Source organism: Cynocephalus volans, chromosome X (genome assembly GCF_027409185.1).
Source record: "Cynocephalus volans isolate mCynVol1 chromosome X, mCynVol1.pri, whole genome shotgun sequence".
Taxonomy (NCBI): domain Eukaryota; kingdom Metazoa; phylum Chordata; class Mammalia; order Dermoptera; family Cynocephalidae; genus Cynocephalus; species Cynocephalus volans.
Window position 1 is genome coordinate 88,239,830 of NC_084478.1, and position 16,233 is coordinate 88,256,062.

Here is a 16,233-nt window from a genome sequence, read left to right on the forward strand (position 1 = left end):
TGTCACCTTTGTGAGCTCAATTTTCACAGTTGGCCAGTTACGTTAAACTTCACTAAGTACATCTTCCTTTCACTAAAACTATAGATTGCATGCAATGTAGATGGATGGAGAATCTAGCATTTATGCTGTCATTACTAAGCTTAGTCTAGGTGGCATTGCTAATAGCAGTAAGTGCTTGTTCTCACTTTTCTCATTGGCTTTGTCATTAACTTGTCTCATCTAACCTAACCACTTCGTATTGCTGTCTTAGTTTATTTAAATACCATGTTGTAATTGAACTGTTAAATGTATCTATTTCTAATCCCTCCCACTAGATTGTAATATTGGAAGGGGATCACTGCTCTTTTTATTTAGACATTTTAGAGAATCTAGTAGAGTTAAGAGGCACCCAAGAAATATTGTTGAATAACTACTAAGTACAAATTCTGACAGTTATTTTAGATTTTAGCTCAACGCAGTCATAATGCTTGTCAATATTCATTAAAGTGTCAGTAGAGAAAATGTGGCAGAGATTGATTATAAAACAAGGCAAAAAAGCCCAGCTTGATTAAATGTTTTGTGGTAAGTTGATACTTTCTTTCATGGAAGAGATCTCTTGTTTTCCTATTTGAAGTATCATTAGTAAAGTTTTCTTCTATCTTTGGTATTTGCAACATGCATACATTCTAAAGCAGAAACCTTATCAGTGTCCTTTCTTTCTTTCTTTCTTTCTTTCTTTCTTTCTTTCTTTCTTTCTTTCTTTCTTTCTTTCTTTCTTTCTTTCTTTCTTTCTTTCTTTCTTTCTTTCTTTCTTTCTTTCTTTCTTTCTTTCTTTCTTTCTTTCATTTTTATTGGTTATGAATATTCATAGGTTACAAAGCTGTCAGTGTCCTTTCTTTAAAGGAAACTTGACCTTTGACTTGACAGCCAAGAAACTTACTGAAGCTTGTTGGAAGGCAGCTGTTTCCTCCAGGCAACAATTGTTCAATAGCCCTGCTCTGTGTCTTTGGAGGAAAGAATACCTTGAATCTCAAACCTCTGACATGAGGACAGAAATGACTTGGCATTCTTTGGGTAGAGGTGAGGGATTTGGTTTACTTTTTGAAAAAAGATTGATTTTAATTCCTGAACAGTGCTGTTGTCCACTTGCTAATAATACATTTGTGTGCTGAAAAGTTCATCAATAACTTTTTAACTCTAAAATCTTTTTTCTGTAGGAAATTTAAATTTTATTCCTTAGTGAAACCTTCTGACACCCATTTCTGTTTATTCTGACAATGTATAGTTTTTAGTCACATCTGTTCACTGTTTCCCTTTAATTTAAGTCCCTTTAGGGAAATTAGCATCACCGGATGCCCCCTTGTCAGGGTGTGTTGTAGGGAACATGTGCATAACTCTTTATATATAAAATTCCCCCTCTTGTAAATAAACCTAAAATGTGAAATTTTAGACTTACAGATATGATCAAGTTAGGAAACAATTTTTTTTTTTTACATTCTCTGAAGATTCAGAGCTGAACAAATGTTCATGTTTGATATGGCATAACCTATTAGCAAAGTGTAGTTGTGGCCCATTCTGTTCAGCCTTATGGAGCTACCAGGCCTCGCCATCATCTTCATTCAGCACAGTGCAGTGTTTAATAGCAAGCATCCGATAAGGTGGGAACGGCCTCAAAGAGTCATTTATATTAACGTTTCTCTACCCTTTGTCTGCTTATGCAAACATGGCAGATGCCATTCTCCCAGGGCCATGTATTATTCTTAGCATGTTAACTATAGTGTTAACTCTTCACTCATTCAAAAAAAATTCTGTTGGCATGCCAGGTTTCTGAAAGTACCATATTCATGGGACATCTTTATATCTACTCAAATTTGTAAATATGCTAATGATCAACAAATTACTTGACACACTTCACATTGATTGGATTTCCCTATTGTATTATGAAGGTTGAAAACCACTGATTTAATCGACCTTTCCATAAAGTGCATTAGTCCACTAAACATTCATATTTATTTACTTTTTCATTGGTTTTCCTCAAAATTCAAAAGAGGATATATGTTACATTTATAAATGAAAGTATGATTTTATGAGCCAACAAGGAAATACGATTTCCATTAGAAAAATTACCCTGTAGCAAATTTTGCTGGATTGTAAGTGATCTTTAAAGAAGGGCATTCAGTACACTGATCCAAATAACCTTTAGCAATTCCAATTTCTATTGGGATAAATTGAGGATTTTTTTTGGGGGGGGGGGTTATGATGAGAAAGAAAACTATTACCCACAGTCAACAGCAACTTAGAAGGACAAAAATACAACCTGTGTGCTAGCATGCATGTGTGTGAGGGTTGGGATGTAAATCCAGAGGAGTCTTGACTGTATGTGAGTTTCTTATTTTGCATTTTCATTCCCATTGGCAAACTTCTTTTTATTTTATTTTTTGATGCTTTTGCCCCATGTGCCTTTTTAGTGTGACTCTATGAAGAAACTTGCTTATTGATTGTGCTCCTGCAGTTCAGAAATCTTAAGTAATGGTTTTAAATATGGGTAATTACCATAGATGTATGAATTCAGGTTCTAAAAGAAATTCATATCGGAGGAGAAACCTAACTAAAGAGTATTAATTTTACTACTTTCAAAGCTGTCTGTACTAGGTATGATAATGAGAGAAGCTAAGTGTGTCATCTCTACCTGTTAATCTAGTTGAAGAGGTACCACAGACAGACACACATGAAAAACACTTTAGCAGCATGTGTTGAGGGCTAATGAGTGGTGCAAGTATATTCCAAACTTATTATCCAGACAGGCTTAGCTCTAATATCTTATTCAGTTTCTGTTCTGAACAATGAAAATTGAGTCTTGAGTGACTCTGAAGCTTTTGTGATTCTCAAGGAAAGACTCATTTCTGTTGACTTTACAATGCTTGTTAAGGTTAGAAGTAGACCAGGTCATTTCGGAAAGACTTTCAACAAGGGCTGAAACCAAGAGAGGTTTGTAGATAATCAGAAAGCATAGCTTCCTATTACTGCCAATTTTGCATTAATTGCACTTCTTTAGGTTACTGATATGCATCAGCAAGCCTTGCTTCTGCATCATTAGATATGAGAATTTTCAATGGAAAAAAGAGAGTCAGATTGATAAAAGAGCCTATGAGCTAAACGTTCTACAGCCCACTTGTGAGACATCGCTAACAAGACAATAATAGGAAAATAACAAGAAAATAATAAGATATAGGAAAAATCCTATGTCTTCTGCAAAACCACAAATTTTGCTCTTTGTCTGAATTCATTTGTTAGCTCACAAACACTGACTTTTGTTGAATTTGAAAAATAAAAAAAACGAAAGCTGTTTGCTCAGCAATTTGGTTTCTTGTCCTTTGGGTCCTAGATTAAGAAGAAACAGCAAGATGTGCTTGGTTTCTTAGAAGCCAACAAAATAGGATTTGAAGAAAAAGATATTGCAGCCAATGAAGAGAATCGGAAGTGGATGAGAGAAAATGTACCAGAAAACAGTCGACCAGCCACAGGGTACCCCCTGCCACCTCAGATTTTCAATGAAAGCCAGTACCGTGGGGTAAGAAAACAATTCAAATTCTTGTTTATTGAAATAGATTGTCCAAAATCCACCCTATTTATTTCACCCCATCTCCAAATCTGCATACAGTTATTTTTCCTGCATACTCATTTGTCCTGCGCATCTACCTTAAGCAGCTAGAGTATTTTGTGTTCTACTAGGAGGCAAATAGATGAAACATCCACACACACACACACACACACACACACACACACAAATACCTGAAAATACAAAAATACAGACCTGAGACATATAGTTGGCTTTACATTTTTTCATATTGATTTTAACCAGAGCAATTTTATTGTTTCTGGTGTGCTCTTAGAGAAGCCTATGAAAAGAAGTCAGCAGTTATTTAGATTAAAATTAGTTAAAAAGATGAATATTTTATTTTCTGCTTGAAGATAGTAATACTTGTATTTTGGTATCATTAATGAGTTATCTTAAAATTTTAAGTTAGCTAATTGAAAATATAAGGAATGAGGGAAACAAAAAATTGAGTTTTTGCTTTGTGACAGGTGCTTTCAAGTGTGCTATCTTGCTTAATCTTCATTTTAACCATGGAGTAGTTTCCTTCATTCTTAATTCCTTCACTCACTGTATATTGAAGTAACTTCTATAGCCTATGGCCATTCTAGACACCATGGCAAGTACAAGTACAAATAAAACACAGTCTCTTAGGCACTTACGCTATTTTTTCTAATATTTATTTGTACATATTTGTTGGGTACAGTGTGTCATTTCAATACATGCATATACTGCACAATGATTTGCTTAGGGCAGATAGCACAGTTTTGTACCCTTTGGTCCACCGCTATCCCTCCCCTCCACTCTCCCCCCGCCACTGGCCTTGGGTAATCATTATTCTACTCTTTACTTCTATGAGAGCCAATTTTTTTTTCTTTTGTTAGATTCCACATATGAGTGATATCATGTGGTATTTGTCTTTCTGTGCCTGACTTACTTCACTTAACATGATGGTTTCCAATTCCATCCATGTTGCTGCAAATGATAAGATTTCATTTTTTTTAATAGCTGAGTGGTATTCCATTATGTATACATGCCACAATTTTTTAATCCATTCATTCATTGATGAGCATTTAGGTTGATTCCAGCTCTTGGTTATTGTGACTAGGGTTGTGATGAACATGAGAGTGCAGGTGTCTTTTTGATATATTGATTTCATTTCTTTTGAGTATATACCCAGTAGTGGGATAGCTGGGTCTTAAGGTAGATCTATTTTTAGTTCTCTGAGGAACCTCCATACTGTTTTCCACAATGGCTGTACCAATTTACATTCCCACCAACAGTATAGGAGAATTCCTTTTTCTCTGTGTCCTCACCAGCATTTGTTATTTTCTGTCTTGTTGATAATAGCCATTCTAACTAGAGTGAGATGATATCTCATTGGGGTTATAATTTGCATTTCCCTGATGATTAGTGATTCTGAGCATTTTTTTCATGTGCTTGTTGGCCATTGTATATCTTCCCTTGAGAAATTTCTGCTCAAGTTCCTTGCCCATTTTTTATTCGGTTTTTTTTTTTTTTTTCCCTTGGCTATTGTGTTGTTTGAGTTTCTTATATATTCTGGATATTAGCCCCTTATTTGATATGTAGTTTGCAAATACTTTCTCCCATTCTGTACATTGTCTCTTCACTTTATTAACAGTGTCCCTTGCTGTGCAGAAGCTTTTTAGTTTGATGGAGTCCTATTTGCATATTTTTACTTTAGTTGCCTGTGCCTTTGTAGTCTTGCTCAAAAAAAAACACTGCCCACTCCCATTTCATGTAGCATTTTCCCTATGCTTTTTTCCAGTAGATTCATAGTTTTGGGTTTTAAATTTAGGTCTTTAATCCACTTTGGGCTGATTTTTGTGTATTTTGAGAGATGGGGTCTAGTCTCAATTTCTGCATGTGGATATCCTGTTTTTGTCAGGATCATTTATGGAAAAGGCTGTCTTTTTCCCAGTGTATATTTTACTCACCTTTGTCAAAAATCAGTTGGCTGTAAGTACATGGGTTTATTTCTGGGCTTTCTGTTCTGTTCCATTGGTCTGTTTGTTTTATGGCAGTACCATGCTGTTTTGGATACTATAGCTTTACAGTATATTTTGAAGTAAGGTGGTGTAATGCCTTCAACTTTGTTTTTTTTGTTGTTGTTCAAGATTGCTTTAGCTATATAGGGTCTTTTGTGGTTGCATACAAATTTTAAGAACATTTTTTCTATTTCTGTGAAGAATGCCATTGGTATTTTGATAGGGATTTCCTTGAATGTGTAGATTGCTTTGGGTAATACAAACATTTTGATAATGTTAATTCTTCCAACCCATGAACATGGGCTATCTTTCCATTTATTTGTGTCCTTTTCAATTTTTTTCACCAATGTTTTATGGTTTTCATTGTAGAGGTCTTTCACCTCCTTGGTTAAACTTACTCCTAAGTATTTCATTTTTTTGGTAGCTACTGTTAATGGGATTACTTTCTTGATTTCTTCTTCAGCTATTTCATTATTGGCATACAAGAAGGCTGTTGATTTTTGTGAGTTGATTTTATATCCTACCACTATACCAAGTTCATTTATTAGTTCTAGTAAGATTTTAGTGGAGCCTTTGAGGTTTTCTATGTATATGATAACGTCATCTGCAAATAGAGATACTTCAATTTCCACCTTTCCTATTTGCATGCCCTTTATTGCTTTCTCTTGCCTTATTGTGCTGGCAAGAACTTCTAGTACTATGTTGAAGAGTGGGAAAAGTGGGCATCCTGCCTTGCCCCAAATCTTAGAGGAAAAGCTTTGAATCTTTGTCAATTCAGTGTGAAATTAGCTATGGGTTTGTCATCTAGGCCATTGTTGTGTTGAAGTACATTCCTTGTATACTTTAATTTGTTGAGTGTTTTTATCATGAAGTGGTGTTGGATTTTATCAAACACTTTTTTCTGCTTGAAGTGATCATATGGTTGCTTTCCTTCATGCTGTTGATGTGATGTATCACGTTTATTTACTTGTGTATGTTGAACCATCCTAGCATCCCTGGTATGAATCCCGTTAGATCATGGTGAATGATCTTTTTAAAGTGTTGTTGGATTATGTTTGCTAATATTATCTTGAGGATCTTTGTGTCTGTGCTCATTAGGGATGTTGGTCTGCAGTTTTCTCTTTTATTATTATTATTATTAGCATATTCATCATTACAAATCATAATCTTTCTCCATGCCCACCACCAAGCCTATCATTCTCCAACCCACCTCACTCCCTACCTCCATCTCTAGTATCTTTAGCTTTGTTCCCTCCTTATGAAAGTTCAGTGCATTATTATGGACTTTTCTTTCCTTCCTTCCTTCCTTCCTTCCTTCCTTCCTTCCTTCCTTCCTTCCTTCCTTTCTTCCTTCTCTCCCTCCCTCCCTCCCTCCTTCCCTCCCTCCCTGTCTCCCTTCCTCCTTCCTTCTTTCCTTCCCTCCTTCCTTCCTCTTTCTTTCCTTCTTTATTAGCACCCAGTTATGAGTGAGAACATGTGGTATTTCTCTTTCTCTGTCCAGCTTATTTTACTTAAGATAATTTTCTCCAGGCTTGTTCATGTTGCTGCAAATGGTAGAATTTCATTCTTTTTTATGACTGAGTAGAATTCCATTGTGTATATTTGCCACATTTTCCTTGACCTCAAGGGACATTAAGGTTGGTACCATATCTTGGCTATTCTAAATAGAGATGTGATGAACGTGAAAGTGCAGGTATCCCTTTGACATGATGATTTCCATTCCTCTGGATATATGCCCAGTAGTGGGATTGCTGGATCATATGGTAGTTCTATCTGTAGTTGTTTGAGGAAACTCCATACTGTTTTCCATAATGGCTGTGCTAATTTACAGTCCAACCAACAGTGTAGAAGGGTTCCCCTTTCCTGGCATCCTCACCAGCATGTGGTATTCTCAGTCTTTTTAATAATGGCCAGTCTAACTGGGGTGAGTTGATTTGCATTTCTTTGATGATTAGTGATCCTGAGCATTTTTTCATGTACCTTTTGGCAATATGTACATCTTCCTTTCAAAAATGTCTATTCATCTCATTTGTCCCTTTTTTAAGTGGATTGTATATATATATTTTTTACTGTACAGTTCTTTGAGTTCTTTGTATATTCTGGATATTAATCCCTTGGTGTATATATAGTTTGCAAATATTTTCTCCCATGCCATAGGTTGTCTTTATGCTCTGTTATTTCCTTCCTTTGTTGTACAGAAGCATTTTAGTTTAATATAATCCTGTTTATTTATGTTTTTCTTTTGTTGCTTGTGCTTTTGGGGTCTTGTTCATAAATTCTTTGCTCAGTCCTACTATGTGGAGTGTTTCCCCTATATTTTCCTTTACTAATTTTATGGTTTCAGGTCTTATATTTAAGTCTTTAATCCATTTTGAGTTGATTTTGGTATATTGTGAGAGGCACAGGTCCAGTGTCAATTTTCTGTATATAGATGTCCAATTGTCCCAGCACCATTTATTGAAGAGGCAGTCTTTTCCCCAATGTATGTTCTTGCTGCCTTTGTCAAAGATCAGTTGGCTGTAAATATGTGGGTTGATTCCTGGCTTTTCTATTTTGTTCCATTGATCTGAATGTCTGTTTTTTATGCCAGTACCATGCTGTTTTGGTTACAATAGTTTTGTAATGTAATTTTAAGTTGGGCAGTGTTATGCTTCTGGCTTTATTTTTTTTTTTTGCTCAAGATTGCTGTGGCTATTCAGGGACATTTTTTGTTCCATATGAATGTTAGAATTGCTTTTTCTATTTCTGTGAAGAATGTAATTTGTATTTTGATGGAGATTGCATTGAATCTGTAGATTGCTTTGGGTAGAATGGACATTTTCACAATGGTCGTTCTCCCCATCAAAGAGAATGATTTGTCTTTCCCCTTTTTGTGTCCTCTTTAATTTCTTTCAGTAGTTTTTGTGGTTACTGTAGAGATCTTTCCCCTCCTTAGTTAAATTGATACCTAAGTATTTTTTTGGTGACTATTGTAAATGGGCTTGCTTTCTTGATTTGTTTTTCTGCTAGTTTGTTATTGGAGTATGAAAAAGCTATAGATTTTGGGTGTTGATTTTGTATCCTGCAACATTACTGAAATTTTAAATCAGTTCTAAGAGTTTTTTTGGTAGAGTCTATAGGTTTTTCTATATTTAAGATCATGTTGTCTGCAAACTGGACAGTTTGACTTCATCCTCTCCAATCTGGATGCATTTTATTTCTTTCTCTTGCCTATTTGCTCTGACTAGTACTTCCTATGCTGTGTTAAATAGGAGTGGTGAGAGCGGACATCCTTGTCTTGTTCTTGTTCTTATCATTCAGGATGATATGGCGATTGGTTTGCCATAAATGGCTTTTATTGTATTGAGATAATTTCCTTCTATACCTAATTTGCTGAGAGTCTTAATCATGAAGTGGTGCTGAATTTTGTTAAATGCCTTTTCTGCATCAATTGAGATAATCATATGGTTTTTGTCCTTGATTTTGTTGATGTGGTGTATCACATTTATTTTCTTGTGTGTGTTGAACCAACCTTGCATCCCTGGGATGAATCCTACTTGATTACGGTGTATAATTTTTTTGAAGTGTTGCTGTATTCTGATTGCTAGTATTTCATTTGAGGATTGTTACATTGATGTTCATCAGAGATATTGATCTGTAGATTTCTTTTTTTGTTGTATCTTTGTCTGGTTTGAGTATCAGGGTGATGCTGGCCTCATAGAATGAGTTTGGGAGAAAGGCTTCTGTTTTAATTTTTTGGAATAGCTTGAAGAGAATTGGTATTAATTCCTCTTTAAAAGTTTGATAGAATTCAGCTGTAATGCCATACAGTCCTGGGCTTTTCTTTGTTGGAAGATTGCTGATTACTGCCTCAATCTCATTGATTGTTTTTGGTCTATTCGGGTTTTCTATTTCTTCTTGGTTCAGTCTTGGTAGTTTGTATGTGTCCAGAAATTTATTCATTTCCTCCAGGTTTTCATATTTGTTGGTGTACAGTTGTTTATACTAAGCTCTGATGATGCCTCATATTTCTGTGGTATCAGTTGTAATGTCTCCCTTTTCATTTCTGATTTTTACTTATGTCTTTTTGTTAATCTAGTTAATTGTCTGTTTTATCTTCTGAAAAAAACAACTTTTTGTTTCATTGATCTTTTGTTTTGTTTTTTGGTCTCCATTTCATTAAGTTCTGCTCAGATCTTAATTATTTCTTTCTTTCTACTACTTTTAGGATTGGATTGTTTTTGTTTTTCTAGTTCTTTGAGGTGTAGCATTAGGTCATTTTTCTGAAGCTTTTCTCTTCTTTAGTTATGTGTTTATTTCATTAAACTTCCCTCTTAGTACTGCTTTTGCAGTATCCCTTAGGTTTTGGTATGATGTATCTTTATTTTCATTAGCTTCAAGAAATTTTTTGATTTCCTGTTTAATTTCTTCTTGGACACATAGGTCATTCAGGAGGCTATTGTTTAGTTTCCATGCACTTATATAGTTTCCAGAGTTTCACTTGTTACTGATTTTTAGTTTTAATCCATTTTGGTCTGAAAAGAAACTTAGAATGATGAACTTTTTTTTAATCTTTGAAAATTTAATTTGTGACCTAACTGTGGTCTATCCTGGTGAATGTTCCATATGCTTATTAGAAGAATGTATATTGTTTTGTTGTTGTATGAAATGTTATGTAGATATCTGCCAGGCCCAATTGGTGTAAGGTATAGTTTCAATCCTGTGTTTCTTTGTTCATTTGTTAACTGGAAGATCTGTCCAATGCTGAGAGAGATGTGCGTTCAGGTCACCGATTATTATCATATTTTTTAGGTCTAAGAGTGTTTTCTTTACATATCTGGGCTCTCCATTGTTAGATGCATTACATATTTATGATTGTTATGTCTTCTAACTGGATAGATCCCTTAATCATTATATAGTGGCCTTTTTTGTCTCTTTTTATGGTTTTTTGTTTAAAGTCTATTTTATCTGATATAAGAATAGCTACCCCTGCTTGGTTTTGGTTTCCATTTGCATGGTATATCTTTTTCATCCCTTCACTTTTAGTCTGTGTATGTCTTTACAGGTTACATGAGTCTCTTGAACACAGCATGTAATTGGGCCTAGCTTTTAATCCAATCAGTCAGTCTGTGTCTTTTGAATGGGGAGTTTAATCCATTTACATTTAGGGTTGTTATTGACAGGTATTGCTTTACTCTTGTTATTTTAATGCTTTTTGTTTAGATGTTTTAAATACCTTTTGGTCCTTTCTTCCCCTTTTATTTTTCATCTTCAGTGTTAGTTGGATTTTTGAGGTGACATGATTTAGCTTTTTTCTCTTTCTCATTTGTATTTATGTCTTATTGGGGAGTTTTGCTCTTTCTTGTGTATCCATGATACTGATTACCTTTTTCAGATTCTGGATGCAGGACTCCTTTGAGAATTTCTTGCAGTGCTGGTCGTGTGGTGGTGAACTTCCACAATTTTTGTTTGTCTGGGTAATACACTATTTCTCCCTCATTTCTGAAAGATAAACTTGCTGGGTATAGTATTCTTGTCGGGCAACTTTTTTCTTTTAGTATTCTGAATATATATATATATATATCATTCCATTTTCTTCTGGCCCATAAGGGCTCAGTTGAAGTCTGCTGTTATTCTGGTGGGGGTTCCTTGATAGGTGACTTGATGCTTTTCTCTTGCTGCTTTTAGAATTCTCTCTTTGTCTTTGAGATTTGCTAATTTGACTATAATGTTTCTTGGAGTGGATCTTTTTGGATTGAATCTGTGTTTTTGGGGGGCTTCCTGGATCTGAAGGTCTGTGTCTCTCCCTATACCTGGGAAGTTTTCTGTTATTATTTCCTTGAAAAATTTTCATTGCCTTTTTCTTTCTCCTCCCCTTCTGGAACTCCCATGATTTAGATGTTTGCGTGCTTGACATTGTCTGCTAGCTCTCTTATATTGTCTTCCTTTTTAAAATTATTTTTTTCTTTCTTTTTTTTTTTTGTCTGCCTGGGTTATTTCAAAAAGACCATTTTCGATATCTGAAATTCTTTCTTCTGCTTGCTCTAGCCTGCTACTGAAGCTCTCAGATGTGTTTTTTATTTCATTGAGTGAATTCTTTGGTTGTAAGAGTTCTGCTGCATTCTTTTTTAAGGTATCAGTCTCTTTGTAAATTTCATCTTATCTATCCTGGATTTTTTTTTCTTATTTCATTGTGTTCTCTAACTGAGTTCTGTCTTATTTCTTTGAGGTTTTTTTTGTAAGGTCATTGCTTGGAATTCTTTTTCAGACATTTCACAGTTTTCCTGCTTTATGTTGTCTGGTACTTGAGAAGTACTGTAGTCCTTCAGTGATGTCGTTATTTCTTGTTTATTTGTAGTTCTAGTATTTTTTCATTGATGTTTGGCCTTTTGGTAGCATACTTGCTTTTTCTGTTACTCTGGATGGGGCTGTGAGAAAGACTTCCTCCTTTATTTGTAGGCTCCACTGGTGACTATTCTTGTATCAGTACAATCAAGTTTGCATTGGGCTGCTTTTAGGGTTTCTCTGGCTGCTACTGTGGTGGTGAGGTGTCCTTGTGGTGGCAGTAGATGGGGCAGTCATTGTGGTGGATCACCGAGGCTCCCGGTTGGGCTGTCGGCAGGCCTTTCTGGGGATTGGGTCTGGGCCTGGGCTGACAGCACATGGGCCAGCTCTCACCTTGGCTTCTGCTCAGGCCATTGGCAGGCCTTTCTGCAGCTCGGGTCTGGGCCCAGAGTGGCAGCACACAGGATGGTGCTCACCTTGGCTCCTGCTTGAGCCATGGGTTTGTTTCTCCTGGGCTTGGGTGTGGGCCCAGCATGGCAGCATGTGGGACAGCCCTCACCTTGGCTCCAGGTCAGATGGTTGGTGGGCATCTCCAGGGCTTTTGTGGGGGCCTGGGCTGGTGGTGCATGGTACAGTGCTCACCTCAGCTCCTGGTCTGGCAGTGGGTGGGCCTCTCCTTGGCTTGGGTGTGGGCCCAGGGTGGCACTCTAGCTCCTCATCCATAGTTTTCTTTTTTTGTTGTATCTTTTTCTGGTTTTAATGTAAGGTTAATGTTGGCCTCATATAATGGGTTTGGAAGTGTTCCCTCCTTTTCAGTTTTTTGGTGGAGTTTGAGAAGAATTAGCATTAGTTCTTTAAATGTTTGGTAGAATTCAGCAGTGAAGCCATCTGGTCCTAGGGTTTTCTTTGTCAGGAGACTTTATTACAGCTTCAATCTCATTACTCATTACTCTATAGGTTTTCTAGTTCTTCATGATTCAACTTTGGTAAGTTTTATGTGTTCAGGTATTTATCCATCTCTTTTAGATTTTCCAGTTTGTTTGCATATAGCTGTTGGTAATAGTCTCTTGCAATCCTTTGTATTTCTGTGATATCAGTTATAATGGCTCATTTTTCATTTCTGATATTATTTGTTTGAGTCTTCCTTCTTTTTTCTGTCATTAGTCTAGCTAAATGTTTATCAATTTTATCTTTTCCAAAAACCAACTTCCTTGTTTCATTGATCTTTTATATATTTTTTTCACCTCTAATTCATTTATTTCTTCTCTGGTCTTTGTTATATCTCTTCTTCTACTGATGTTGGATTTGACTTGTTATTGTTTTTCTAGTTCCTTGAGGTGTAACATTAAGTTGTTTATTCAAACTCTTTCTTTTTTGATGTAGGCGTTTATTGCGCTAAACTTCCCTCTTAGAATTGTTTTCACTGCATCACATAGCTTCTGGTGTGTTGTGTTTTCATTTGTTTACAGGAATTTTTAAATTTTCATTTCATTTTCTTCTTTGAGCCATTTGTTGTTTCGGAGCATGTTGTTTAATTTCCATGTATTTGTACAGTTTCTAGTGTCCCTTTTGTTGTTGATTTCTAGTTTTATTCCTTTGTGATTGAGCAAGTTAGTTGAAATGATTTCAATTTTTAAAATATTTGTTTAGGCTTGTTTTGTGACTTAACATATGGTCTGTTCTTGAGAATGTTTCATGTGGTGCTGAGAAGAATGTGTATTTTGCAGCTTTTGATTGAAATGTTCTATAAATGTCCGTTAGGTTCAGTTGGCTTAGAGATTAGTTCTGATGTTTTCTTGTTAATTTTCTGGCTCAGTGTTCTGTCCTTTGCTGAAAATGGGTTGTTAAAGTCCCCAACTATTATTTTGTGGGAGTGTATCTCTCAAATTAGGTCTAATATTAATGGCTTTATGTAATAGGGTACTCCAGTGTTGGGTGTGTATATAATTAGAATTGTTATATCCTCTTGTTGAACTGATCCCTTTATCATTATATCATGACCTTCCTTATCTTTTTCTACTTTCTTTGGCTTGATGTCTACTATATTTGATATAATTATAGCTACTCCTGCTCTTTTTTGGTTTTCATTTGCATGAAACATCTTTTCCATCCCTTCACTTTCAGATGGTGTGTGATTTATAGGAGAAGTGAGTTTCTTGTAGGTAGTATACTGTTGGTTCTTGTTTTATAATCTATTCAACTACTGTGTGTCTTCTAATTGGGGCAATTAATCTATTTACATTTAGAGTTATTATTGATATATAGGGACTTGTTACTGCCATTTTGGTTTTCTCCAGTGGTATATTTTGATTTCTTGTTATTTATTTTTAGTATGTTTCATAAATTTTTGTGTTATGGTTACCAGGAGGCTTACAAAAAACATTATATTTATAACAGATTTTTTTTTAAAACTAATAACTTAACTTTGATATCTAAGAAAAAAGCAAAAAACTAAAGCCAACTCTACACTTTCACACCATCCCCACTCTGCTTTTTGACATTTTGTTGTTTGAAGTTATATATTTTAATATTGCTTATTATCTCTTATACAGTTGTTGTATTTGTTATTGTCTTCTTAGGTTTGTTCTTCGGTCTTTATAGTAAGGATGTAAGTGGCTTATTCATCCCCACCCCCTTTCAACACTGGAGTATTCTGAGGTTGTCTGTGTACTTACTTTACTAGTGAATTATGTACCTTCAAGTGTTTTCTTGCTGCTCTTTAACATTATCTTTTTTCAGATTGAAGAACTCCCTTTAGAATTCCCTTAGCTTTTGATTGTCTGGGAAAGACTTTATTTCTTCTTCATATTTGAAGGTTAGCTTTGCTGGATACAGAATTCTTGGCTGGCAGTATTTTTTCTTTGGCCCTCTGAATATATCATCCCATTTTCTTCTGGCCTGTAGAGTTTCTACTGAGAAATCCTCTGAGAGACATAGTGGGGCTCTGTTGACAGTTATGTGTTTCTTTTCTTTTGCTGCTTTCAGTATACTTTCTTTGTCTTTGGTTTTTAATTATTTGATTATGATGTGTCTTGGGGTTTTCTTCTTTGAATTCAATTTGATTGGCAACCTCTGAGCTTCCTATACCTGGATGCTATCATCTTTCTCCATACTTGGGAAATTTACAGTCATTATCTCCATGAATATGCTTTCTAGGTCTCTTCCTTTTTCATTTCTTTTGGGTGTGCCAGTCACGCAGAGGTTATTTTGCTTGATGGAGTCCCATAATTGTGGCATTTTTGTTTCCTTTTTCTTATTCTTTTTTCTTTTCGTTCCTCTGATTGGGTAATTTTGTATGTGCAGTCTTCAAGCTCACTGATTCTTTCCTCTGTTTGATCAAGTCTGCTGTTGGAGTTTTCTATTGAGTTTTTCAGTTCAGATAATATATTCTTTATTTCTAGAATTTCTAATTGTTTTTTTTTAATTGATCCTATTCTTTTGTCAAGTTTTTCATTGTGCTTCTGAACTGTTTTCTAGATATCATTTAATTTTCTATCTGTATTTTCTTGTGACTTCCTGAACTTTCTTAAGAGGGTTATTCTGAATTCTCTGTCAGACTTTTCATAAATCTGCTGTTCTTCTGGGTTCATTGCTGGTGCTTTGTTTGTTTCTTTTGGTGGTGTCATATTTCTCTGTTCTTTCTCAATCTTTGTGTCTTTACCTTGATGCCTGTGTATTTGAGGAGATGGCTACCTCTTCCAGGTTTTATATGTGTTCTTTGGTGGTGTTAGACCTTTACTGGTTAATATCAGAGCTTTGTCTCTAGTCTGTGGATTTTTTGTTGTTGTTGTTCTGTGATGAATTAATAGGTAGCATCACTGCTTAAACTCTGCATTGGAATTAATTTGCAATCTTGTGGTTAATTCCCAAATTGGGGGAAACTTCCTGTGGGTACTGTGACTTGAGCTCTGTGTTTGAGCTAAAATGCTGCTTTGCTGCTGTTTCTCAAAATGGGAAAGGTTTTTGTGTGGGTTATGTTTAATTGTCAATCTTTTAGTCACTTTTGGGTCTTGTGGGGTCATCACAGGCACAACTGGTCTGTGTGGAAAATCTGGCCCAAGACTGAATCTTTCCCACAAACTGCACCCCCACAGTTCTCTTACCCTGAGTGGTCTCCACTGTGTGGCACCCATGCTGATTGAAAGGCGGTCCAGCTGCCTACATTATACTACAGTGCTCCCCTAGTGGGACAGCCTGCTCCTCGACACACCAAATATTTCCTGTTGGGCAGGCACAAGTTCCTTGCTAAGACTCACTGACATGTGGGTGGTTCCTTCCTCCCATTGCTGTCTTCCTTCACTCCTATGTAAGTTCAGTAGAAGCTTGCTAGTGGCTTTGCTGGTCTGGGAGATGTAGACTTCAAGTAGCTTCATGCAAAGTATGTGG

The 16,233-nt window shown here is 35.8% G+C and overlaps 1 protein-coding gene across 1 annotated transcript in view; it reads left to right on the top strand.

The window, feature by feature from the left end:
• Window positions 1–16,233, top strand: part of SH3BGRL (SH3 domain binding glutamate rich protein like) — a 79,616-nt gene that overhangs the window by 51,869 nt on the left and 11,514 nt on the right. Inside the window, exon 2 of the mRNA XM_063084378.1 lies at window positions 3,365–3,550. Within this exon, the coding sequence (XP_062940448.1) occupies window positions 3,365–3,550 (186 nt within the window). The remainder of the gene's footprint in view (window positions 1–3,364; window positions 3,551–16,233) is intronic.